The following is a 27,430-nucleotide window of genomic DNA, read 5'->3' as shown; positions in this document are numbered from 1 at the left end:
CAAGCGATGCGTAACTATCAGGCACCAAACACGTACGTGGAAAAAGCAGTGGCTCTACCACTCGGACGAATTTTATTTAACACAAACATTTAGGCACATACCACAGAGTAATTAACAATTAACTTATTAACACAAGTAATGACAAGTGTAATGACACACACCAAGGAGCCTTCACCGATTGGTGTTGTTCCATTCCCGGTCAATTTCATGCGATGTTTCAAAGGCATTTCTGATTAAAAAAAAGAACAACACAAAACCCCCACACCAATCACACACAAGAAAAATCCCCAAACCCAATCCCATCAACTTGAACCAAACAGGAATGACCTGACTGGGTACAATAAAGCTCTGCTTTCTGAACTGTTTCTTCAAGACAAGTATCTGATTTTACTAAATACTCAGATGTCTTAAGGAAGCTCCCACAGGCTTTGCTCTCTGTCCTTTCTAAGACACAGCATAGACCACAAAAATAAGGACAGTTATGAAACAGGTACTAATAAAAAACAAGTGTTTTCTCTGTGCACCATTCTATACAAGTTTAAATATTAAAAAAATATTAAAGTGCTTTGCATATACAAGCATATGCAGCCACAAAAGAGACTGTGCTCTCAAGAGATGTCTGCAGCAAATTTTCTCCTGCCAATAATAGTAGTATCATATACCACCTGATTTCAATTATTTAAGCCCTTCATAGTTGCACTTTTTTATGACATACAAGAAATCACATGTTGCTCAAAAAGAGAAAACATGAGTTTATGATCAACATGATCTGTTCTGCCTAGTGCTTTATTCTGCAGCTTGTTGTAAGTACAGAACAGGCAAAGAACACATGCGAGTCATCCTTGTCTGACAGGGATCAGCCAATATCTCCTGAAGTTAGAGGTTAAGGGAGAATTAACAGTACGGGCATCTAAAAGTTTCTTCCATTCTTCATTGATTTGGGCAATATTTAAGATGTCCTTTTCCTCCCATGATACATAGATTAAACAGCATCTGTAGAAGCTCTAAGGAACCTGGAGATACAGGAGTTTCTCTCTATCACTAGATATGAATTCATAGTATGAGAAACTTACTGGAATTTGGGTACAGACTCTTCACGTCACAGCTGACCCTTCCGGGACTCAAAACTCTTCTCTGATGAATACAGTTCACTGTTGCTCATATTTAAAAAGGAGCAGGGTAACAACTCTTCATGGCTTATCCATATCACCACTGAATATGAAGTAAAAATTCTATCACTCCACTTTAAATTTCTGAAGATACTGTTCCTCCATGGCATGCTTTTCTTCTTCTGAAGGATGTCATTACGTCCTAATGAGCAATGCTGGTTTACTGACTTAGGTTGAGGTACAAAGACAAATTTGTTCTTATAATTGCTTTTTCTTCTCAGATCTCAGCCTATTCACTGCCTTGCGTGAAGATGGAAAACAAAGTGCTGGTGAAAAGTGCATATTTTGACTTCAAAAATAGTATGAAATTATTCGGGATGCACATGGCAGCAACCAGTAACCTGTGTCTTTAAGATTATTTATTTCTTTTTTGTAAACAACATTATTTTTAAACAAATTAAAAATACATTGAAAAGTCTCTATACACAATATGTGTTCAAACTTCATTGTGATGCCATGGTTTAAGCAGAAAAAGACAGTCTTGATCCAAAGCTCAGCCACACTACAACCATCTTCAGCAGCACAGCACACCGTGCTGCCAAGACCCAGCTCTTTCAGGAATACTTCATTTGTTATTTATCACCTGAACTGTTTTTTGGCCATAGTGGTAATAGCTGTATGCAGATGTTACCGTTGTGAAAGCTGTGACGCACCTTTGGGGAAAATAGTTCCTGTAAGTCATTTGAGTCCACGTACTATAATTAGAAGTGTTATTTTTAGGCATTTTCTCTATTTTCAGTATACAGACTATGCCCTACAGAAATGCAGTTTACAGTTCATATGCTGAAACTCAGTGCTAAGCGGAGGATTAGATAAACAAAGGAACTGCCAACTAGTGCTCAGTTGCACACTTCTGTTTAATTGCGTACTAGGCCAAAGTTTTACCATAAAAACACTTGTTTTAGAGAAGGGAAGACAAGAGATTCAGAACTTGTAGCCTACATGATTTTGACCAGCTTGAGAACTGACTCATCTGGTAAACTATCCCTTAGTAGGATCAAAGGGGAGCATTCAAATCACACAGAACTTGAACTTATGATTTTATCAAGTTCCAAAGCTAAAGCACAAGTTTTGGCTTCAGCCTCTTTTGTTCCTGTCCCAGAAGCTGGGTAATAACTATATATATTTCTAAATCTGCAGCACTCCTCTGTGTCAAACACCACTCAGGTGTGAGTCAAAGCTACAATCCAGCCCCTCCATTACAGCTGTCCTCCCCAGACACACTGCCAGACTCATCCAGGTAATTTTTGAGAGTGTTATAGAGGAGCCTGACAAGTTACACACAGCATTTCTCCATGACTCACAATATGGTATCTCTCTCATAAAGCCCCATACAAGCAGCAAGGTGTCTGTCACAGGTGCAGTTCCAGATTTGGCTTTCCAACAGGTTGAAAAACCACATTAGCTGTTAAGATCAAAGTACCTTGTTCCTTAAAAGCTTGGGGTTTGCGGTTTTTTGTACTCTAAAATACAAGTATCACTGGATTTTCCACTACTTAAAACTAAGTTATTAAGTAATTCTGCCATCTGCTGTTCAGCCTCTTTGTTCTGAACTCTTACCTAACTGCTCGGGAGAAATAACTGCACTTGTAACAACTGTCCTCAGTTACATTTCAGATTCAGATACAGTTCAGATGTCCAAGGACAGCAGTGAAAGAACAGCCATTATTTAAGGAGTTATGCTCCTGTATGCCTGTTTTCATTCAGTCCCTCCCCTTTCTTCCTATAGTCTAGCAGGAATCACAGGATTTCTTCAGGTGCTTTTCAAACAGGCTTCAAAAACCTAGATTTCAAGATAGCACATATAGTATAAAGCAAAGACAACAAAGTACTTTGTCTATTTTTACAGATATCAAAATTGCTTTTTCAAGGCCACTTACAGCATGAGTAGATAAAGGATCCATACAGTCTTTCTTCCCACTCTCTTTTGTTAAAAAGTGTACCCTTCACCTGTGTACACTACGTCTATTCTGAAGACTTCTTTGTTAGCTATTCCTGGATCCTAGCTAGTTTCACTTGACTATTTTTTGCTTGTACAGTAAATTAAGTACCAAAAAATATCTAGCTCATGTGTCAGTTAAGAATAAACATGTAAAAATTCAGCTGTATAGGCCTATTACATCATCTAGGCACAGTTTTTTTGTTCCACACAATTAAATTAATCTCAATTAGCAGTTTTTTAGGAGTACATTAAATTATCTGAAAAAAAGTGAAGAGATAAGTTACCATAATGTCTGCAGATATATGCTGTCCACATAATTGAAAACAGGAGCTGCTAAAGAAGCTGCCACCAAAATTAGCTGAACTGCAGTATTCATCTGATAAAAGCAAAATAAGAAATGTGACCAAAACAAAGACATGTACTATGCAAGGACTATCAATATACACTTTCTATCACTGGTTTTAGTCTATACACAGAAAATTTATTTAGAAACTTTTAATGAAGCACCTTACAGACTCCAAATTAAGATGTGCTCTGACAGAGTATAGTTGGAAATCTTCCAGGATTTAAGTTGCCTCCAAACGAGTTGGCACTATTTTGAAACAGCACTCAGCAGTACTAATAAACAGCCCCCTCTGTCCAAACTACACACCACCCCAAGTACTGAGGAGTTATGCTTGGTAATGAGTTACTACTCTTACCTTGCTAATGAATGTTGGTTTTAATTGGGCAGTAGCATAACATGGGTTAAAATACCTACTGAGTGTCCTCTGTTGGGGGAGAAAAGAGAAAAAAAAGGCAATTCTAGGATTTTCAATCTGATACGCCTCTTCACATGATACAGAAGTGTCAATCGTAGCACTAAAAAAATATACTGCTCTTATACAATTTATTAGACATCATACAAATTAAAAAAGTTATCAGTAGCTCTGACTCATCTTTATAAAACCTGTTTCATGAAATCATGTTCTGCTTACAAAACTACCTGGCAAAAGAAAAAGCACAGCATTACATCTTAGGCTATCCATGCAAGTTTTGAGCAACCATCAAGTCTCAAGATGAAAATCTCTCGGTTACAATTTTGTTAAAGGCCTACTGCTTTTTTATACATGCAAAAATACAGAAGACGTAATCAAAATAAAATTATTACATGTTCATACGATTTTGTTCAATGCTATACACTTACCGGTGGAGAAAGAGTTTTGTATCGAATATAAAAAACAGCAGCAATGAGTGCTACATCCCTCAGAATAATCATGGAAGTAAGTGAAACTGAAAAAATAAGCCAACAGGATCCAGTGAAAATCACATCCATGATTAAAAAGTAAATAAAGTATAAAATAAGAAGAAATCACCACTCCCAAATTCTTCTGAACAAGTTTTATGCACGATTGAAGATTTTTAACATAACATCCAAAAGAGTTTAATCTGAAGTCCTAAAACAATCCAGTTTATGATATTTTTTTAATATAGCTACTATTATTGCTTTACAGAAAGTACATTTGAAAATGGCAGCATATACTTTTTGGTTTTGTCTATGGCAGTACATGTGTTTCGTAAGGCCTACTGGGGGAAGTGGTTTTTAAGTCTTTAATAGGAGCAAACAGCAAAGGGTAACTGACAAAGAACAGTTCCCAGCTAAACAGTCTTCCTGCCAGAATAACAAGAAATATTATTATACATAAAATTAGCTTTTTTACCTTATATAGTACATGCAAGTAATGGCATTTCCTCACCTGGGATAAGATTTGCACAAGTTAGGCTTACATAGAGCACACTGATGAGAATTTTATCAGCCAGAGGATCAAGAGCACTTCCCAAAGCTGATTTCTGATTAGCCCAGTTTCGTGCGATAAATCCATCCAACTGGGAAAAACAAATTTCAGTGTTCCTCTGTTAGAAAACTAAGAATAGCTTATACATGCTGTTACAAAGATATGTCATGAATGACATCATATAATACAACTAGCTTAACTAAAATGAATTGTGATACCTTTAGCTGATATTTGTATCATGCTTTTTTTCACATTACATTCCAAACTTTGGAAACCTCTGAACATATTCAATTCTTGTTATAAGAAAGAAAGACAAAAAGACACAGAGAAAAAGAAAATAGGTAACTGATGCTCTAAAATTCACACAATTACTGTCATGATGGGTGCACTGCATACACCTGCATATGGTCACACACCACAAGATGCACAAGCACTGACCAGGGAACCCTGATATCCCCTCCGCTCCACCAGCACTAAGTCCACTTGGGTTACACATGAGCCCCCTTCACAATGTCGCAGAAGATGTATATACTGTTTCCAGAAAACAATTAATATAAAACCTAATCTGTTTATTCATTTCCATTCTACACTCAAGTCTAAATTTCATCAGGTTAATGGGATCACTGTAGCCCACACCACCCCCCAAGTATTTCCAAACTGATGTAAACATACCAAATCCGTTACACCAGCCAAAACAAAGACACCTAGCGCAACGTCAAAATTTTCTTCAACGATCAAATAGCCTAAAACTGGTGCCAAACCCATTCTTGCCATTGACAGTATATTTGGGATCGTCCAGGGGTTTTCATACTGTAAAGCAAGAAAGCAAAACTTCAGGTCAGGAAGGCAAAGCCTAACTTGGCAGGTGAATTAATCAAGACAAAACCACACTTTAATTTGAACTAGGCAGAAAGCCTTCCAAGCTCTTGGAAACAGCCCGCCGTTTGCGCAAGACACACGGACACGGCCTCTAGCTACTAAACGTAACCTCAAGCATTCAAAAGGAAAACGGGCCGCCACTGAGATACCCAAAAAGCCTTTGTCTGGTTCAAAGATTGGACGTGACACCTGCTTCCCGCCGGCCGCGCGTTACGGACACCGTGCGCGCCCCCCCGGGCTGCACCGGCCTGGCCCCGGGCACCTGAGGAGCGCGGCCGGGAGCTCCCCGCACCGACGAAGAAAGCGGCCGCCGAGCTCCCCGCACCGACGAAGAAAGCGGCTGCCTCCCCGCAACCCCCCTCCCGTCCCGTCCCGTCCCGTCCCGGGTCACGTACCAGCTCGGCGTAGCGCCCCACCACACGGCGCTCCCGCGGGGGCTCCGGCGCCGCGGCCCCGTCGCCGCCGCCCCCCGCCCTTCGCGGCCCGGCCTCGCCGCTGAGGAGGCGCCAGGCGGTGGCGGGGGCGCGCAGCAGCCGTTGGTGCTCGCGCAGCAGCCGCGGGCGCTGCTGCAGGGTGGGCGCCGCGCGCGGCCCCGCCAGAGCCCCCGCGGCCGCCGCCAGGCAGAAGACGCCGCCGTTACCATGGCAGCGGCCGCCCGCTCCCCCGCCACCGCCCCCCTCCGCCGCCGCCGCCGCCACCTCGGGCCGGCTGGCCAGCGGCCTGGCGCCGCCGCCCGGCCGCCGCCGCCCCGCCCCGCCGAGGAGCCCCCAGAAACCCCTGCCCAGCCAAGCGGCGGCCAGCATGATGTGAGGTGGCGCCTGCCCGCCGCCCCTACGCGCGCCGCGGCCCTGCCCGCGGGAACGAGCGGCGTCCCACCGCCACCGCCATTCGCCGCCCCGACGGACTGGCAGGGGCTTGGGGACAGGGTACGAGCCGCGGGGTGTGCGTGTGCGACGAGGGGGGGGGGGGACGTGCGACTTTTTTGCGGCGCTTGACGGCAGTCCCCCTCCCCGCTGGGCCGCGCGCTTTACGGCAGGCTGCGACCTGCGGGGGGCGCGGCGGCTGAATTAGAAATAAATCTTGCCTGTGGGGAGAAACAGCGGGAAAAACTGCGCTTTCCGGCCTACCTGCCGAGCGAGGCCCTCCCCCAGTGGTCCCCGGGCGCTGGCGGCCGTGCGCATGGCAGGAGGTGCCCGCGGTCACCCCGCTCCTCGCGGCGGGGCAGCTTCTGGGGCCGCGCTTGTCGATGCAGCTGTTCTCTTACAAGCTCTTAACGGAGAGCGGTGAAGGGTTGCTTTACTACTACCACTTCTTAGGGGACCTGAGTAGTCTGTTGTTCGTAGTACTTGCTCTTCGCCCTCCCTCAGCCACATTTACTTTGACTCAAGGAGGAGTTTACTTTTCCAGGTGCAGTCACTTGTTTGCTTCCATGGCTTGCTCCTACCCACCTCCAGCACTACAAGACACTTATTTTTCATATTTCTGGCACCAGTTTATCAGGCAGCTGTGGTTTGACCCCCCAAGTAGTCAAACAATTTTAATTACAGCAGTCAATTAACTGGCAAAGCAAACAGAGGCTCTTAAAAAAAGCAAACAACCAAAAACCACTGGCTTGTAGGATATTTCACTCTACGCCTTCCACAGCTGTTTGAAAGAATCTGGAGATAGCATATGATATTGTTAATTAATTACTTGTTAATTGTTGTTTAACTTATTAATTAATAATTAAAAATAATTAACAATTGTGGATTAATTACAATTAAATGTAGTTATTTCTTTTTTTTAGACATGGGGAGGGTGAAGACAGGAGTAGAAGCACCTGCTGGGACAGGCTGCACTACCAGCAAGTTTGCAGCTGATACAGAAGCAAGGGCCTTTCAGAGGGACCTCCTCAGGCAGGACATAGAACCCCAGATCTGTCCTCTACCCATGATGCCCTGGTTATACTGTGCAAGTCTGAGAAGATTTCTTCTACATGGGGAAAAACCCAAACCCTGCATTTATCTGTTGGCCAAGTTTAAAAATCAGTGTGTGACACCAGCTTCCCATTGGTTGATACAGTAGGTTGCCTTCTCATGTAGGATCAATTCCCAGGTTGCAAGGAGTCTCATCTGCTGCCCAAATGCTAATGCTCATGGAGAGGACACCTACTGATGCACACACAGAATGACAGTTCATACATTAAAAAAAGCCATTAACCACAGTTACCATAATCATAGAATAGTTTGGGTTGCAAGGAATCTTCAAAGCTCGTCTAGTCCAACCAGGGACATCTTCACCTAGATCAGGTTGCTCAAAACCTCATCCAGCCTGGGCTGGGATGTCCCCAGGGATGGGGCATCATCCACCTCTCTGGGGAACCTGGGCCAGTGTTTCACCACCCTCATTGTAAAAAATCTCTTCCTCATGTCTAGCCTGGATCTACCCTCCCATTACCCCTTGTACTGTCACAACAGGCCCTGCTAAAAGGTCTGTCCCCATCTTTCTTACAGGCCCCTTTAAGCACCAAAAGGCTGCAATAAGGTCTCCCTGGAGCCTTCTCTTCTCCAAGCTGAAGAACCCCAACTGTCTCAGCCTGTCCTCACAGCAGAGCTGTTCCAGCCCTCTGATCATTTTGGTGGCCTCTCCAACAGGTCCATGTCTTTCCTGTACTGTTGTTGTTTTTGTGTGTTTTGTTGTTGGCTGTGGGGTGTTTTTTGTTGGTTTTGGGGTTTTTATATACTTACCCTGAAAAGTTCTCACCTGCCATTTACTGCACTAGGCCATGACTCTGATTTCCTAAAAGTCACGCAACATTCAGCACTTCACTCTTGCAGGACACACATTCTCTCTCCTGTGGCAGGAAGAGTGTTACATAGAAGCATAACATGTTTGTGTTATGCTTCCTGTAGTGGCCATTAATACCCACACCTGTGCTCACTGGTACTGTATAACACACTCAAATCAGATTTTTCAGAAATACATTTAATAAAAGTCAAATAAAATCTAATTCCTGCTTTACAAATTAAATATCAGAAGAGGCATGTTTTCTTAATTCAGACTTGCATTTCAAATACAATCTTAGCTAGATAGACCAATAAATACAGACCTACAAAGCTGAAAATTTAAATCCGTTTCAACAAGGTATCACTTCTTAACTGATATAAAACTGCATTGTCTCAACACAAAGGTTCCCAAACTTTTAGAAACATTTCTGTACTTCAGATTTTTCAAATGAACACAACTCAGATGTTCTCACTAACAATTTCTGTTCCTATATCTGTGGGTCTAACATCTCTTGTAGAAGTAGAAACTGTTATGGTACTGTGACAATGTCAATATCAAATACACTTTCCACTCCTCAAGGATGATAAAGCACATGCTAGTCTTATACAGTTGCATTTGGGCTAGCAGACCTATAGGATGAGCCAAGCAGCAATACCACACATCAGTTTGTCCTATGGTAGCTTAAAGGAAACCTGTTGGCAACTATGAGTTTCTGAAAGGGAATGTCACACCTCAGTGAGTGACAGTGCCAGCAGTGCATCAACTGATGTGGGAGGCTGCAGTTCAGCATTTTATTGCTGTAGGTGCATTCCAGATACAATGATGATGTCTCAAGAAAGTTTGTCACATAGTCTGAAGCTGGTAAACTCTTGAACCTTTTTTCAAAAGATAACCCTGATCATTTAGGGATCCAATAAAGCTTTCAAAATCAGATACCTAAAAAAAGAAAAAAAAAAAAAAAAGAAAATATATAAACATCAAATTGTAAGAATGACATTTTGTCTCATGTAAAGCAACAAAAAGTTTGAAATAACTCAGTGAAATAAAGTGAGCTGAGAATAGGTTAGTTTTCTTAATAAACAGCTGACCTACTAGGAGGTGGCATACAATCAGTTGCACCCTTTTGTGCTTTACTTACACAGTTTTTACTGTGGTGTTACATAGAATAAGTGTCCTCCACTTCATAACATGCAGAAAGTACTCAGAGTTACCTATGTGTAAACCTAAGTTCTGAAACACAAGTATCTACCAAAGAAAAGTCTGATTTCTACAACTCTCACTGATTTCCAAGTATTTGTTACAGGTATAGACCTTTGAACAGGCAATACTCTATATATGAAGGGAAAATTAGATTAATTTAATTAGCTTTAAGTAACTACTAGATGAATTAATGTTCATGTGGGAAGAGAGCTTACAATAACATGGTCTGCCAGAGCAGATTCAGACCAAATCCAGTCTTATGTGCAATCAACATTTGAACAAGTTTGGTGACAGAAACCATCTTGCCCCAGCAGGATGAAGGAGGCTAACCAGGTAACAGAAAGAACAGCATTATTGCCCAAAATAAATTCCATAAATTCATTATGACTAGTTTTCACTTATTACACTGAAACCCATTTTTAAGTTTTAAATTGGCATTTAAAGCTTCTTATAATGAAGCAAAAAGTAGAATTAGCTATAGATTTTTTTTTTTTGGCTGAATTCCCCCACAAGTACAAAATGCAAAACCACATTTGTGGCCATATGTCCTACATGCTGTTCCTATCAAGTTACAACACTAGGATGCTCGAAGCAGGAAGGAAAACCGAAAAGGCACATTTGGGCCAGAGAAGGCAAAGCACAACGTCACTGCACTGCCAAAATAGAACATGAACATCACAGCAGTCTAAATTTGGGAACAAAACTAGGTGTGGCCTCTGGGGAGCCAGAGGAGGTAAAGTATACTGAAACCAACTGCCTTCCATGAAACAAAGCAGAACCTTGTTAAAGCCCCGCTTTAGAAGTAGAACCAGCCCTTACTTGTGCAAGGAATTGTTACTGTCAATCCAGTAGTAAGATTAATAAGGTTTACAAACACAAGCAATGCAGGAAGTGTATTCAGCCTAAAACCAGCAAACACTGCTTATTTCTGTTGATTGCAGAGGCACAACAGATGTGCCTTTTCCAGTTTCCTTTTTGCAATAAGTAGTTTTGACTGGTACTGCAGTTTGTTGTTGAAGAAATGCTTGGTTTCCAAACTTACTCGTATTTGTAGCTCCTTCGCAATCTGTCGAAGCTGTTGCAAGTCAAAGAGATTGTTGTAAGTTCTCTCTGCAACACTGTTCAGGGCAGAAACAAATCTTTTTGCTTGTGACCGATTGCTCATCCCAGACCCATGCTGTGAACGTTCAAAGTCCAGTTTTCCAAACTCATCTGAGTAGGTTCCCAACATGCTAAAAATATATAAACCAAGATCAACTGGATGTAAAAGCAAGGGTGCGTAAATTTACTTCTTTAAACATAACTGCTTGAGAAAGCTTTCAGAAGCCCCATAGTGACTTTCTTACTAGGGAATGGCTTCCTATCTAGGGAACCTAGACTAAGCACCTGTACAAATCACTTTTAAATTGTTCAAATGCAACAACAGAGAATAATCACATGAGAGAAAAAACCTTTGGTAGTGCCTCATGTCTAAATCACTGTGCACTGGTACACGTAACTGTTGTAATGACACAACTCAAAGGCCTAAGCAATCATTTCCAACTTAGGGATGCTATCCGTTTTAAAAGAAGAGCTAACAAATCTGAATACTATTATCAACGCACCTAAACTTAACTAGGTCATTTCTTCACTGTGTTTGAGTATCTGTATTAAAAAAAAAAGGGGTCTTTGAGTTAATAGCATCATAGTACTTTCTTTAATTCTAAAGCAGTGTGAATTACCTGTACTTCATGATTTCTATTACATCCTCAGCATCTTCCTTGGTACATTTCTCCCGTAATTCTAGCCTTGATCGTGCCTTAAAACAAAATAAAAAACCCCACAAAGATATATTTAAGATACATTACAACTTATGTAATTGCCCACAATAGGCACAAATTTTAGAAGCAAAGATGGAATGTACAGGAGTAGAGATGAGCCTACAGGATTTCAGTATTTTTTTTGGATAGCATATCAACATCATGTCCTTCACACTCACATTATTAAGCTGTAGCTTAAAGTTAATTTGCTTTTTAACAGTGTATTATTGGGAAGCAACAGATAACAAACAGTGTTATTAATGCATCGTGTTAGGGAAAACAATGGCACTTAAGTTCAGAATGGGCAGCAGCTTGTTCCTGCCTGCACCTACTTTTCTTTCTTTTGGGAGAACACAATAGATTCTCTTTCCAACCCCTCAAGAGTGTTTTACTTTAAGAGGCTTTAAGCATCACTAGCTCCTAAGCATTTGTAAGTCTCTTTCATTGCCTTTTTTTTTTAAGCACAACAACAAAAAAGCATAGCTGTGAATAAGATGTCAAAAATTATAGGATATCAGTAGTAGTTTAGGAATAATCTCTTTGCTTTCAATCCCTGAAGTATTACATCTTGAATTTACCTCTGTTAGTCGAATCAGAGATTCCAGCTGCCTTGTGGTGATTGGTGTGCTGTCTGCTCCTTGGTTCTGTTTCCGGAGCTCAAGATAGAATTCCTGGAGAACCTGAGCAGCTTCTGGAGATAAATTTGGGTGAACGTACTGCCGAGCATATCCAACATACTTCCTCAGCAGCTGATGTGGAATGGCATCAAAGTTTTCTCCTGGTAAGATCTAACCCAATTACAGAGAGTTCAGATTTCTCTCAGAGCCCTATACAATATAAATTTTATCATAGAATCATTTTGGTTGGAAGAGACGCTCAGAATCATCAAGTCCAACCATAATCTAACTCTAGTACTAAATTTTAAAATAAAATCTTCATATTCTATGCTTTATCTGGTGAAATCTTCAGCGTAAGGGCTTTAGAGCTCCATATATGAATTGTGTACTTAAAAGTCCATACACTATGCTTCCACTTGTCCATCTCAGAAAAAGCAGCTAAAGCTTCTTATTTGCAATGATAGGAAGTGCCCAATATAATTTGACTATATCAAGAATTCTTTCTTAAAAATAAAGAGACCCATGATTTCTCAATTGTTATAGGATGTATCTCCACAGAAGAGTAAACCATCACTGCTGATATCCAATTTCAAAAAGTGCATGGGTTTAGCTCCAGTACAGGATATTTCTCCCAAGACCCAGCTTTTAACAATATCAGCCCTCAAAGTGATCACTTCAAGTTTAATAAGAAGTAGTATGCTTTCCATTCTATGATCCCCAAATCTGTCATGAGTTGCAGATGTCTAAGGATTTGTTTAAACACCACTTTGGATTCAATATTTCACAGCACATTGTGTTATATCAAATTATATCTAGTCTAGTTCTGTAGCTCTTCATTGAAATATAACACAGCAAATTTACTTTAGAGCTTCTCATGCAAAGTTCCTTCTCACTACCACAACCTAAATAAACCTAGCTCAGCTTACACTTTTATGTGGAGATGAAGATGGCTTGACACACATTTTTAGCAGCTCCAGCAGGGTGGGTAATGTTACTTACAACAGACAATTGGTAGAAAATGGTGGCTGGAGCTTTAAATGCTTCCTCTTTAATTCAGGGCCAATTATGATGAGAAGAATGAGAGACCAAGGACATCCAGCAGGTCAGCGTTGCCAGGTCCCACTGCAAGGAATGCCACAGGAAAGGGCGTAGCAACAGTCACAAGACAAGTCCTACCTTTAGTCTTTCAAGTAGTGGTCGATCTGAAACTACTTCAAGAACAGAGCGATCCTGCGTGTTGGTGCGAGTCACAACAGCACTGCTGCACGCTGCCTGCTTTCCGGCTCGGATTGCCATCACGTGCTCAGAGAGCAGGTGATCATGATCTTCATTTGGGGTGTCCAGCAAAATGAAAACTAAATCAAACCTCGACAGTAAGGCACTCCCCATTCTAGAATAAAGACAAGAAAACCACACAATGCTTGTAAGAAAGCAGAACTACAGCAACCCTTTCTCCACTTCAAAGACACTTAAAAATCCTGTCCCATTCATTCAGAATAAAGTAGAACAGCAACTTCTCTCTCAAAAACCACCAAAAAATTATTACAGTGAGCTTGTGTTCAAACTCCAAGAAACTCGAAAGTGATTATATACAAACAAGAAGACTACCAGAAGCACCTACTCCTGGATGTGAACTATATAAAGCAGCATTTCAGAAAGCGCTCACTTTAAGTTCTCAGACACTGTTTTGGCTTTGTTATAATGTCCTCCAACTGGGTTTGCTGCAGCAACAATAGATGTCCGAGCTGGCAAACTGCAAACAATGCCAGCCTTGGCAAGGCTGATGCTTTGCTGTTCCATGGCTTCCAACAAAGCCTGGTGCTGGTTTCCCATCTTATCAAATTCATCTATTCCACAAATACCTGGAAGCAATTAAGACAAAGACTTATTAGAAAACACATTAACTGTTGGATAAGCATACACTACAATCCAGTGCTGATTGTACAGTCTGATAGATTGGATGTTACAATGCATCAGAAGTCCAGCCTAATGTCTTAGGGACTGCAGGAGATATAGGACTAAGTTTCCATTTCAGCCAGGTTTGTTTTCATTTCACGTTGCTGCAGCTGAACCATTATGAAGTTGGCCTGGCTCATGAAAGCAGTGTCTTAATTACACATTAAGATGAAAAAACAAGCTTTTTAAAAATAGAAGACAACCCTCATAAGCAAGAAGTTTTCCAAAACAATAAGAATCCAGTAGCTGCCATTAAGTCAGATGTTTCTCAACAATAAAATCCTATTTCTTTGACACATCAAGTAAAGCTGGTATACAAATTGCAGAACTCCAGTTTCCTATACATCCTAAGCCCCAGGAAAGCAGGAACCACCTCAGAGAAGTCTCTGGAAAAGCTCAGAACTTCCCAAGGTGTGGAAAGACAATATCATTCTTCAAATTTAAGTTTTTAATCCACAGTAATGCAAGCACTGTAGTTAATCTTAAACTCAGCAGCGCATACACGTGTTCATATCAAACCTGTAGCATCACACATATTACCTTGATCTCCAAGCACTAAAGCACCAGCTTCCAAGGCAAAATCTCCAGAAGCACCATCTCTAGACAGTGTAACAGTCAGGCCAGAGCTGGTTGAAGTATTACCACAAACATACACACCTCGAGGAGCAACGTTACACACTGCCTAGGAGAGAAATAAATAGTTTTTCCCTCCCCAAGGTGAAGAATTTCATAGGGCTAATCCTAGAGGAACAAATCAAAGTAAACCCAAATTTGTTTCTTTCTACTTAATGTGGCCCAACAGTAAAGTTATAACTCCTTGCAATCCCAAGAGACATACTTCTGTAAAACAGTAGAAATAACTTTGTTCACAATACTTGCAGCACAGCCACATCTCCTGTGTTATCAAAACTACTAGGACCTGGGGCACAGCACCTACATTTCAAAGTAAGTTGAAATGCCTAGGGACATGCTGTCTGTCACAGAACTGCAGATATAGTTTCTGTATCTTCAGACCTCAACGTCTTTTTAGACTAATATATCTTGTCCTAGTGCCCAACACATGCTGCTTTACAGGCAGTATGCACAGATTTCCCCTCAGCCAGGGGATAAAGGACAGTCCAAGTCTTCTCCATGCCTCTAATATCCAGAAAGCAGCTTACAGTTTAAAACTTGAACTAGAAAGCAAAGCATGGTAAACTTGAACATAGATGTTTTGCAGTTAAATTTGCCTAGAATACAGTTATAACTGGATTTTCCCATAAATGTCTATAGTTATTGATGCATCTATTTTATTTAAAAGATAACACCCCAAGTATATTTGTTCAGTACCAGATCTGTGACAGCTACTGAGTATTTGCATTAAAAAAAAAAACAAACAACCAACTTTGCTTCTTTTCAGCTTTGTTTTTCTGCTTGTTTTTGGTTTGTTGTGTTTGTTTGTTTTTGGGGGGTGGGGTGTTTTTTTTTTTTTTCCTGTGACAGTAATGACTGATAAAAGCCTTGTCTCTGGGTCTTATCTGAGGAAGAGATTAGTAGCTTTTCTTGAATGGCATTCCATTATTTAGTAACAATGTAATAAACAAATCATCTACTGTAGGCTAGATAGTCCCCATTCAGTTAAAAAATAATTCTAAAATGTTTGCCAGGATGCTTGCATACAAATCCATCACTTTGGTTAAGTTATTGCAAGCCATATCCTAGCACAACATATCTATGTTAGAAAGACTTGGACTTTTTAAACAAGGTATGCAGTACTGCAGGTCTAGGTGAACTCTGTCCGTCTTTCACTTCATAGTAACTAAGGGAAAACACATGGAACTTTTAAATCATTCTGTTTAAGACAAAAACATTCTATTACTAACTGATTTTGTCACAGTCATGCAGAAATGCCCACCAAGATTAAAACCCAAATGCAGCAGCAGGTCCCTTTCCCAAAAAGCCAAGACAAACAAAAGAACCCCAAACTATATAAGGCAGGACAGCAAGGCTACACTTGAAAGCCCCCAGGCTTGACCAAGTACACCTGCTTTGATAAGTGTTTTAACAGGCTGGATCCCTTCCGCAAGGCACTCTGGAAGGAGAGGACAGCAGAGACCCCTTTGGGTGCTATCCTATATTTGAGGCATCCTACATGAAAACAGCTCCAGCTAAGCGCAAACAACCCTTTGGTCTTAGCACAGATATCCTATTATGCTTACAAGAAATCAAGTTATCAAGGAATTAGAGAAAAATCCAGTCAGACAACAGAAATAAATCAACCCATACTTGCAACATTTGACTTTTTCCTAATCCTGGATCTCCAACAACCAGAACATGTGGATCTCCTCGCACCGGGATTCTGTTCTTGTCATCTACAAACTTCTGACATCCTCCAAATAATGCCAGGGCCAAACCTGCCTTTACAATCTGTAGGGACACATACCAACATGAATAAGTATTTGCTCACATTGACCAATATTGACAGCTCCCTAAAATTGGCTGTAATAACCCTTTCCTTCTGGCTGGCTGAATTTACAGGTATAAGACTGCCACCTTCTTGTCACTGAAAGTGACTACAAATCACAGTCACCTGTAAATACAGTCCCTGACCCTTCCCCCCACCCCAGATAAGTTTTATAAATCCTTTAGGAATTTACTGTGGCATAAACATTTCAAACTGAAATTGCAAGCAGAGCTGGGTTTGTTGTGGTCTTTTTTGGTTTGTTTGTTTTTTACTTACCTCATGGCCATAGATTGCAGGACAAAGAGAGCTGAAAAACAAAGACCACTGTAACATAAGGGGAATATAAATATTTTATTATGATTAAAGAAAAAAACCCCACTTGTTCTCTTTTGTCATAGGACACCTCTGTAAACATACACAACTTTTGGTTAGCTGTTTCTGAATCTCCAACAGAATCAGTTTAAAAGCAGCATGAAATTTTTTGAAATGTTCCGATAACCCGATATGCTTGAAATGATAAGCCTTTGAGTCTGCACACAGAGGAGAGCCAGTTTCCCAGTGGTTTCTGCTCTGTTCTTATCTTGATCAACTACCTGTAACCCTCCTTTTAAAGGTGCCAGTTTCATGTTCTTTGACTCCACCTGGAGGACCCAAGGGACACCCCAGCTCAAAAGGTACTTCTGGTCTGAACAGAGGGTCTTTCACACCCTCTTCTCAGTTCTAGCACCTCTTTCCTCTGCTGTAGAAAAGCAGAGCAGAGAACAAAACAGTGCTCATGAGTTGAGTTTTCTCAGTGAGGAGCAAAATTAATTGCCTTTTTTTTGATCCCTGGCTTTCTGTCTCAGAGTTGAACTGAAACTCTCCTTATTTTCCTGTATCCTTAAATCCCTCCCAGAGTCCTAACACCCCCAATGCAATACTTTCACTTCCTCTCAAGCCCCTTGATCACTAAAGCTTGCTAGATCTCTGAAGTGCCTGGTACACAAGCCTCAGCTTTAAGATTAGCTGCCACATTTGTCTGAAGTTGGTCATGCTGTTTCAGGGGTCTAATCCTAGACCTAGTCTAGATCTGGCACAACTTACTTCACAATGAGCCTGAACAGGTTTTCCTCAGCTTGAATTTCTTGAACAGCATAGAGGTCTTTAAGTGAAAACTCCATGAATGATCTTTGAAAAGTCTCATCATCAAAACTCTTTGGTTTTTGTCCTTTACTGTTACTGACGGAATTTGCCTCAATGTACAACAAGAACATACACTTGTCATTCTTATTTTTAGAAGCTCCTGTTAGAAAAATTGAGAAAGGATGGAGAAATGTTTAAATACTGATGTTATTTACAAATGACATAGGGTAATGAAGAAATATTAAGTACAGTTGTGCAAAATGTTCATATTTAAGTAATTGAACACCTACATTTTCAAAAACTGATGCAAAGTAAGTTTCCAGTTACATATGTTCTTAAAGTTCCCTCCATTTAAGTATACAAAAAAAATTTGCTAGATTAGAAGGGTATATGTATATATGGAGAGAATATTCTCCCAGAATAAATAGAATTTTGACAGAATTACACATAATCACAAAATGGTTGGGGTTAGAAGGGACCTCTGGAGATCTTCTAGTCCAACCCACCTGCTAAAGCAGGTTCACCCAGAGCAGATTAAACAGGAAGGTGTCTAGGCAGGTTTAGAATGTCTCCAGAGAGGGAGACTCCACAGCCTCTCTGGGCAGCCTGTTCAGTGCTCGGTCACCCTCAGAGTAATGAAGTTTCTTCTAATGTTTAGATGGAACCTCCTGTGTTTCAGTCTGTAACTGCTGCCCCTCATCCTATCATTGGGCACCACTGAAAAAGAGTCTGGTACCACTCTTTTGACACCCAACCATTGAGTTATTTATAAGCACTGATAGGATCTTCTCTGCCCAGTCCTCTGTCCTGTTCAGGTCTTGCTGAATAGCAGCACAGCCTTCTCATATGTCAGCCCTTCCTCACAGTTTGGTATCATCAGCAAACTTGCTGAGGGTGCACTCAGTCTCTTCATCCAGGTCATTGATGATGAGGTTAAACAAGACTGGACCCAGTACTGATACTTGAGGAACCCCACTAGCTACAGGCCTCCAACTAGACCCTGCACTGTTGATCATAACCCTCTGAACTCTGCCATCCAGCCGATTCTCAATTCAACTCACTGTCCATTCATCCAGCCTGCACTTCCTGAGCTTGCCTATGAGGATGCTGTGGGAGATGGTGTCAAAAGCCTTGCTGAAGTCAAGGTAGACAACCATCCACTGCTATTCCCCCATCTACTCAGCCACTCATACTATCATAGAAGGCTACCAGGTTGGTCAAACACAATTTCCCCTTGGTGAATCCATGTTGACTACTCCCCATAACCTTATTTTCCTCCACATGCTTGGAGATTATGTCCAGAATAAGTTGTTCCATCACCTTTCCAGGAATGGAGGTGAGGCTTACTGGCCAGTGGTTTCCTAGATTGGCCTTCTTGCCTTTTTTGAAGACTGGAGTGACACTGGCTTTCTTCCAGTCCTCAGGCACCTCTCCTGTTCTCCAAGACCTTTCAAAGATGACGGAGAGCAGCTTAGCAATAACATCTGCCAACTCTCTCAGCACTCATGGGTGTATCCCATCAGGGCCCATGGATATGTGAGTGTCCAGTTTTCCAGGAACTTTAAATTACTATATTTTGGTCAAATAAAAGTTGCACATAAAATGTTTCTACTCAATATTTGGATGAAAAAAATCCATAGTGCAGAAGAATTAAACATGTAGCTTAGTAATCCATCATTTTTTGTATCCCCCAATGATTCCTGAGCAGAGAATGGTGTCTCACAGTAAATCAGTATGGCAGTTCTCTGCAATATGTTCTATTACAGGGGAGAAGAAGCAGGGAGAGCTGTGAAACCCTGTTTATCAGTGGACATTAGGGACAGTGCTCCTTTTGGACAGCACTGCTTCTGGCCTTTTCAAAATAACTCATTATAGAACCAGAATCACAAAATCATAGAATGTCCTGAGTTGGAAGGGACCCATAAGGATTGTCAAGTCCAACTCCTTTGGGAACTTCTGAAGGGGGATGGCTGTTGTTGTTCTTGCGTAACCACTAGAAAAATCCCCATGCTAGGAAAAAGCTATTCTCAGATGATGCATTTTACCTTCCTCAGTGCTCGACACCTTAACTATCCCTGTAATTGTGACCATATCTCCTGGGACACAGCTGTCCACAAGATCTTGAACCAGTTCACATTCAATTGTGCGAGGGATTCGGCCTGCTTCTCGCTGATCGTCTGACATGAGCTCCTGCACTCTGCAAAACACAAGGTGAGTGCACACTCCATGCATAACATTCCCAATTCAGTTACAGCACACGAGATCTCCAGCTGTGTGCTTCCGACCAATCTTTTCCAACCTGAAAAGGGAGACAGCCAAAATGCGCTGATAAACACGAGAAACAGCAATGCTTAATTTGAAGAAAAATAATCTTTCAGTTCAGACTTTAATAAATGAGTATACATTATGCATAAAACCCAGAAATAAAATTAACTATGAACTCCAGAAATAATAAACAATGCTGAAATTCAGATTTTTCTGGCACTGATGAGCATCTTCATGCAGAAATAAGTTCAGTACACAAAATAAGATGGATCTCATATACAAAAATTAAGAGGTCAGATATTAGAGCCCTGATGAATGCTTAATTGGCATTTTTACCCTAGCAAAGCCCAAGAAATTCCTCAGACCACAACAAGAACAGTAGCTCACTCTTTGTATAGTTGTAAAAGGCTGAAACTAAGTAGTTCTTCAAAGGTTTCCAGTTTTGGCTCTGCACTTATGGCTCTGATAGTTTTCCTTGAAGCTTGGAGTTGAGTGGTTCTTAAGAAACTGTGACAAACAGCACCCTCTAGAGCTGCTGACAAGAACGTCAGTACTATTTTTTAATGAATTCTTAAATGGCTTTTATTACAGAGGGTTAATAGAGAAAATCATATTTAGATGCCATTTGGCACAATAAGACTTTTGATACAGAGCACATTAACTTAGAGAATCTGAGTGTAAGAAGTGGGGAAAAGTAAGCAGAGTCCTGTTTTTTTCCAAGCTGACACCCTTACTGCAGTAAGTGAACAAGATGCAGAAGAAACACCACATCAAACTCCTCTGAACGTGTTATAGGGCAGTAGTAGGATGGGTCATAGAAGCAATGACAAGATCCACTGTCCACCTTCCCATACTTTAACATTGTTGATTTCTGTAGCAATAGTAACTTGTTCCCCCACAGCAGTGATCTCACAAATTTTGGGCTGATTAGACATAGAAAGTTATGGTCAGGCACAGCATTATTTCCTTCTATTGAGTGTGCTCTAAGGACTGGGGGACACAAGCAATATTACTTCAAATTCAGATTTTTAACCCTCAAATTTACTTTTGGTTCATTCAACTGTCACAGCTGACTAGCTTTTCTAGTTGACTTAGAGATCACTGAAAGAAGTCATTAAATAAGACATGAAATTAGAAATTATCAAGAAAAGCTGCAAAGATCATAAACTGAACATTTCTCAAAGAACTCAGCCTCAGTAGAAGAATTTCCAAGAAGCTACTACATTGATTAAGTTCAATATGCAAAGCATATTATTGCTCTGATAAAACAAATGCTTTGTAATACAAATTTTGAAGAGTGCTTGCCGCAAAAGAATAGGATTATTGAAGCTACACAGTGTAACAAGAAATGAGCCATCCCATCACTTTCTGACTAGCCTGTTGCATTACATTTTTGCACCGAAGGGAAAATGTGCTTACTTAACAGACTGCCAGTCCACGGTAGTGGTTAAGGGAGAGCTTCTGTCAGGTGTGAAGGATCGGCCACGGCACTCAGGAATAACACACTGTAACAACAGTAATTCTAATTAATTTTCAACCTTCTAAAAAAAAAAAAAAAAAAAAGAAATTGCCTAATTGCAAAGCAATGTGACCCATTAACACTATTTCAGGAAAAAAGCTGGTTAAATTAGGGCTACAAATTAGCATTATGTATAATTAATGACAAGCTATCAAAGACACCTGAACCCTGACTCATAGTTTTGGAGCAAATAGAGCTGAATACCCTTAGTGAATGGGTTTGAGTTTTCTTGAGTTTTTGAGGAAGGTAGCAGGTGGGTGTTTTGTTTTGGTTTGGTTTTGGGGGGGGAAGGGAGGGAGTAGTGTTTGTTTATTTTAATACTTGTAGATGTTCCAGAGAAGGTATTTTGTTCACTTAAGCATATAATGTAATATGACCAGGCACTGTCCTAAATTAAATTAAACCAGAAAGTTCTAAACAAAACCCACAAAAAACCCCAAATCTAACCACAGAAAACCACCACAGCAAGACAGAGGAGGCTTTTGAAACACAACTCATGAAATGGAACCAAAAATATTTTTCTTCTACATTAGAGGGAGTTCCTATATACTGATTTTGTTTCAGCAGGATACAATTTTTTCTAATAACAAGGTTATGCTGTAATGCAGTGTTGCATGGTAGGTTTATTTTTTTTTCTAATGTGTTAGTTGTTTAACCTAGCTTTAAATATCAGATTTTTTTTTAATACCAGCGGTGTTGCTTTTTTTCAAGTCACTACAGATGAGGGAAAAGTATGAAGTTAGATGGTTTTAACTGACCTTAGTTGGAAGGGTATACTTTCCATCAGGTAGAGGAACACTCTGAACATCTCCACATGTGCCACATACAAAAGCTAGCTTAGTGCAGAGAGGCTTTATGTTACTGACACGCACAACAGTACCACGCAAAGCAATATATTTTCCATAGCAGTTGGCCCGAACGTTTTTCAGCTGAGTTAGCGGATCATAGTTGTACACCCTACACAAAAGTTAAGCATAAATATTTCAAAAGCTTACAATATTTAAAGAAAACAAAACAAAAACCACAAGCAAAACAAAAGAACATCACAAAAACAAACAACAGAAAACCCCTTGTCTAACAACAACAAAATGTTTACACACCAATTATTAACAGTAATTCACAGCAATTATTATTATTTTGGCTGTGGACCCATGGCATAGTCTTTGATTCCTATTCTAAAGAGCAGTATAACATTTAATATTCCCAATGTGTTTACACCTCAACAGCTGTACAGCTTGTTTCTATAGTGACACCTCCCTCCTGTAAAAAACTGAGACTAGTGATACAGAAGAAATAACTTTATAGTCATCTATAACCATCTCTTTGAATTTTTTCAGATTAAGACCAGAGTTTAGACTCATGACACAAAAGGATCAAAGACTTATTATGCCTATGTTCCAAAAGGAAGGCTGGATTTTCATATTTCAAGGACATAAGAACCTGTCAGGTATAACATACTGCACTTTGTTAAGGACAAAAAAAAGAATACCCAGCTGCATAATTCAGAATAACAAACTTTAAACAGAATAATTTATCGGGGAATGGAACTTCTTAGCAGGGCCTGTTGTGATAGAACAAGGGTCATGGTTTTAAACTAAAAGAGGGGAGATGTAGACTAGGCACAAGGAAGAAATTTTTTCCTATGAGGGTGGTGAAACACTGGCCCAGGTTGCCCAGAGAGGTGGTAGATTCCCCATCCCTGGAGACATTCAAGGCCATGCTGGACAGGGCTCTGAACAACCTGATCTAGTTGAAGATGTCCCTGCTCATTGCAGGGGGGTCAGACTAGATGAGCTTTGAAGGTCCCTTCCAACCCAAACTATTTTATGATTCTGCTGTGTAATTAAAAGGGTGCAGTTTAATAATAATGCAAAACTTAAATACATATTGTAGTGTGACAAGCCCCCAAATTCAATTCAACTGCCATGCCAAAACCAGCAACCATAGCAAACCAGCACCAACAGGGAAAAAAAACAAACACCCCCTGTCCCCCCCCCCCCCAAAAAAAAAACCACCAACAACAAAAACCAAAAAACCAACCAACCAAAAAAAAACCCAAAAAACCAAAACCAAAACACAAAACCACAACCCAAGACAAACCCAACTCAGATAGGGCTTATACTCCCAATCACTCTCAGACTCCTGAAGTCTGAGAAGCTATTACTTCTGCCAAAGGAAAAAAAAAAATGTGCTAAGGGCTTGTTTAATTAACAACTTAAAGGAAGTCATATTTCTAAAATATCAGTAATTATTATTCGCGTAAGTACATGCTTGTTCAGAATCACTGTAACCTCGGCTTCTTCATTTGAAATTAAAATTTGATTAATTAGAATTAATATTGTTGACACTTCCTACCAGTAATCCTTTAATAGATTTAAGCTAGTATGAAATAATACATCCCCATACACCACTGTCAAAACATCAATAGAAGGAATACTAAATATTACCCGTTGTAGTTTAGTTCTACACCTTCCAAATCAGCTTCCTTATGAAGACAAAACTTTCGCTAACAAAAGGCTAGATCATAATGTCTTCCTAACTTCTCCAGTAAACAACAAAAATTGAAATACTTTTCTCTTCTTAATCAATAAATTTTTCACAGAATAGCTTTTCTACTTAGATGCTACTTTTCTGTCTACAAGCTTTTCTATTCAAAAGCTGTTTGTTCAGCTTATAATAAAGTTTCATGTCACTTTTGTCTTCACAAGTTTAGTCTTTGTCATGGTGAAGCAAAAACCGAAGAGTAGACAGGTTTTCTAGAAACAGCTTCACAAAGTCAAGTCTCTCAATAAAATAAACAAGTAAGCCTTCAGCAGCACCCATGGACACTGACAACTGTTAGGCAAGAGGCAAATAGATCCTCCTGAAAACAAAGACTTGTTTTTGAAAACAAAACAAACACCCATTACCTAGCATGAATGAGAGGCACATTTATTATAGGTTCTCCACCAAGTGGTAATCCTTCCTGCACCTGCAGCTCTGCAGCATGCCGTTCAAGGTCCTTCGTTAACACCTGGACAGAAGATAAAGGCAAACACAAATGTGGTGGGGATTCAATTTGCTATTAAGCTCAATTACCATCTCTTATGTTAGAGCCTCTGCTAAAGCCTAAAGAGCCTTTGCTCTTCTCCTAAACAGTATTTTTCTGATTTTGAACAGTTTTAAGCTTCTTTTCACAGAATCACAGAATGTTAGGGATTGGAAGGGACCTCAAAAGATCATCTAGTCTAATCCTCCTGCCAGAGCAGGAACATGTAGATGAGGTTACACAGGAATGTGTCCAGGCAGGTCTTGAATGTCTCCAGAGTAGGAGACTCCACAACCCCCCTGGGCAGCCTGGTCCAGTGTTCTGTTACCCTCACTGATAAGTTTTTTTTCAAATTTAAGTGGAATCTCTTGTGTTCCAATTTGAACCCATTACCCCTTGTCCTACCATTGGTTGTCACCAAGAAGAGCCTGGCTCCATCCTTGTGACACTCACCCTTTATATATTTGTAAACATTAATGAGGTCACCCCTCAGTCTCCTCTTCTCCAAACTAAAGAGACCCAGCTCCCTCAGCCTTTCCTCATAAGGGAGACGCTCCACTCCCTCAATCGTCTTTGTTGCCTTGTGCTGGACTCTCTCCAGCAGCTCCCTGTCCTTCTGGAACTGAGGGGCCCAGAACTGGACACAATATTCCAGATGTGGTCTCATCAGGGCAGAGTAGAGGGGAAGGAGAACCTCTCTTGACCTACTAACCGCCCCCCTTTAAATTGAATTTAAAACCAATATATTTGTTTTGTTAAAAAGAAAAAGAAGGTATACAGTAATCTTTAATGCTGGTCAAAGTGGAGTTTTGTTTAACTAAAGCACAAACATCTGAGAACTTGCCTGTCAACAAGCAGTGAATGACTACTTTTAAGAGACATTCAACAGAATCAGGTATTCTTGAATCTGCTCACAATTCACCCACCAGAGCTGTGGTTCTGCTGCGTGAGGTGGGACGCACAGCACACATAACTCACAATACATTACATAAATACACAGGAATTAGGACTCCCAATAGGGAGTAACAGAAACATTACAACTATTAGTTTTACTCAACTGCTTTGATGATGAATAAGCAAAATGCACTAAAACTAAAGCGTTTTCAAAACAAGATTTTGTAGGCCGTAGAGGAATGGTGGAGAGATCAAAAGTTTTGAATAAACATTGTATTTCTGTAAGAAAGAAAACCATAGAGATTTATTTTCTATAACGTAATTGCCTCTAAATTCCGCTGATTCTTCATCCTTGTGAAGGTTATGGTTAGAATATGTTAGAATGCTGTGTTTACCTGATGAATTGCCAGACCCATACACTGCAGTATTTTCTGAGGCATATCCCTTAATTCAGTACATATATTTGGTATTGATTTAGTTAATTCTCTGTCTTGGATCAGTTCCTTATAATCCACAAGAATGCTTCCTTTTCTTTCTATTTCATCCTGTGAAATATTTTAAGTTATAAAATACACTTCAAGTTACAAACAACACATCCAAAACATGTCATAAACATTCCATGTCTATGATGGAGATAATACAATAATGTAACAAATTTTGTGTATTGACAAGAGGTTGTTGGGAGGGAGGTGTTTTGTTTTGTTTTTACCTTATCATAAAGTTCAATGCGCTGCATGAAAAACTTTTCAAAGGCTTGAGTCTTCAGGACAAAAGGAGACTTGTCAGCATAAGCTGATTAAAACCACAATGCATTAGTAATTGACATAAATAATTAATTCAATTTCACAAAATAACAAACTATCAGTTTCTCTTCTGTTATATTTCTGCGTTCCAAAACTGAGGAATATGAGAACCTCAGCAGCGTCACAGTAACGTTCTGCCATAAGAGCTGTCACGAAACAGAACTTTGTCTAAGATGACATAGGACAAGCACATAGGACCAAGAAATGTACAGCAGCACTATGTATATTCCAGTCTTTGGCAAACTGCACATTTTATGTGGCTAATTGAACTGGTTTAAGAAAGTTGTATTTTACACTATTCAAGATTCTTTTCCAAGTTTTGGAGCCCACAGAGAACACAGTGTGCCACAAGACCAAAATCTCTACTATATTCACGCTTTTACATTAAAAAAAAAACAAAACACAACTATTTTCAGTTGCTTTCTGTTGAACTTATCTCCTCTAATTATAAACAGACATAGAGAAAATTGAATACTTGTTACACATAATTTTAGTCTAAAGATACCTTCAGAGAAATAAAGTTTCCAGCCCTTATAGGGGATAAACTGGTCCAACGTTGATTGAACTAGTCGAGATTTTACTGGGGAAAAAAAAACAAAAACAAAAACAAAAAAAAAAAACAGGGATTAAAACAACGTGGATACTAAAACTCTGCAAGCTTTATTCTCAGTGATTCTTTCAACTGCTGTGAGGCAAACAGCAATAAGTGGCTCAGCGACCAAACACGATGGCTTCAGAGAACAGGAAGAAGCACAGAAGCCGACTCACCAGGTTCAGGCATCCTCCCGCACTCCACCTTCTGCGCCCTGCCCCGCCAGCCGCCCCGCCAGCCGCCCCGCCACCTCTGGAGGCCTCTTCCCCAGGCGCCTCCTCTGCCTCGGGGGTCCCTGCTCATTTCGCTCCGCAGGCGTCAGTCCGGGGACGCCACGGCAAACTGAGACAATAAGACAGAAAGTTTCAATTTAATTTAAATTGAAAATTATTTGCCAGGGGTCTTGACTTGCGCGGCTGGAGCTAAGGCCCTGAGGAAACAAGAAAACTCTCACCCCGCCCCCCCATTCTATTTTGGCGCCGCTACGTTCCTTCCGGCGCTGCAACCAATCCTGAGGGAGCATGAGGCGTTGCCATGGAGCCGGAGGCGTGGCCCGCCCGCTCTCATTGGTCGGTCCCTTCCCTTCCGAGGGGGTCTCGCCCTGCCTACCCGCTCTCTGCTTCTGCTCGCCCCGCTGCAGCGCGCATGCGCCGCCGGCTGC

The 27,430-nt window shown here is 40.6% G+C and overlaps 2 protein-coding genes across 3 annotated transcripts; both read right to left on the bottom strand.

The window, feature by feature from the left end:
* Window positions 1-43: 43 nt before the first annotated feature.
* Window positions 44-6,686, bottom strand: CRLS1 (cardiolipin synthase 1). 2 transcript variants are annotated; one of them, XR_013922006.1, is made up of 8 exons: window positions 6,161-6,686; window positions 5,559-5,696; window positions 4,848-4,977; window positions 4,298-4,383; window positions 3,813-3,881; window positions 3,396-3,487; window positions 1,074-1,822; window positions 44-229 (listed from the first exon to the last, which is right to left on the bottom strand). XR_013922006.1 is itself a non-coding variant. In XM_080342303.1 (7 exons), the coding sequence occupies exons 1-7, from the start codon at window positions 6,566-6,568 to the stop codon at window positions 1,735-1,737; spliced, it is 1,011 nt and encodes a 336-aa protein (XP_080198429.1). In that variant the 5' UTR covers window positions 6,569-6,686; the 3' UTR covers window positions 44-1,734. The 2 variants fall into 2 exon arrangements, 1 of the variants encoding a protein (XP_080198429.1); XM_080342303.1 differs by having other exon boundaries at window positions 44-1,822.
* A 2,592-nt stretch (window positions 6,687-9,278) lies between these two features.
* On the bottom strand, window positions 9,279-27,072 carry MCM8 (minichromosome maintenance 8 homologous recombination repair factor; the record flags this gene model as incomplete). The annotated part of the gene is made up of 18 exons (XM_080342302.1): window positions 9,279-9,467; window positions 10,774-10,963; window positions 11,453-11,529; window positions 12,109-12,318; window positions 13,324-13,537; window positions 13,814-14,009; window positions 14,644-14,785; window positions 16,369-16,509; window positions 16,823-16,853; window positions 17,630-17,828; window positions 19,714-19,865; window positions 21,353-21,438; window positions 22,211-22,409; window positions 24,362-24,465; window positions 25,770-25,919; window positions 26,084-26,166; window positions 26,683-26,757; window positions 26,946-27,072. The coding sequence occupies 18 exons, from the start codon at window positions 27,070-27,072 to the stop codon at window positions 9,375-9,377; spliced, it is 2,469 nt and encodes an 822-aa protein (XP_080198428.1). The 3' UTR covers window positions 9,279-9,374.
* Window positions 27,073-27,430: the final 358 nt, after the last annotated feature.

This window comes from Nesoenas mayeri, assembly GCF_963082525.1.
Source record: "Nesoenas mayeri genome assembly, chromosome: 3".
Lineage (NCBI taxonomy): Eukaryota > Metazoa > Chordata > Aves > Columbiformes > Columbidae > Nesoenas > Nesoenas mayeri.
Note: the sequence above shows the minus strand (reverse complement) of the source record. Positions and strands in the feature narration are given on the sequence as shown.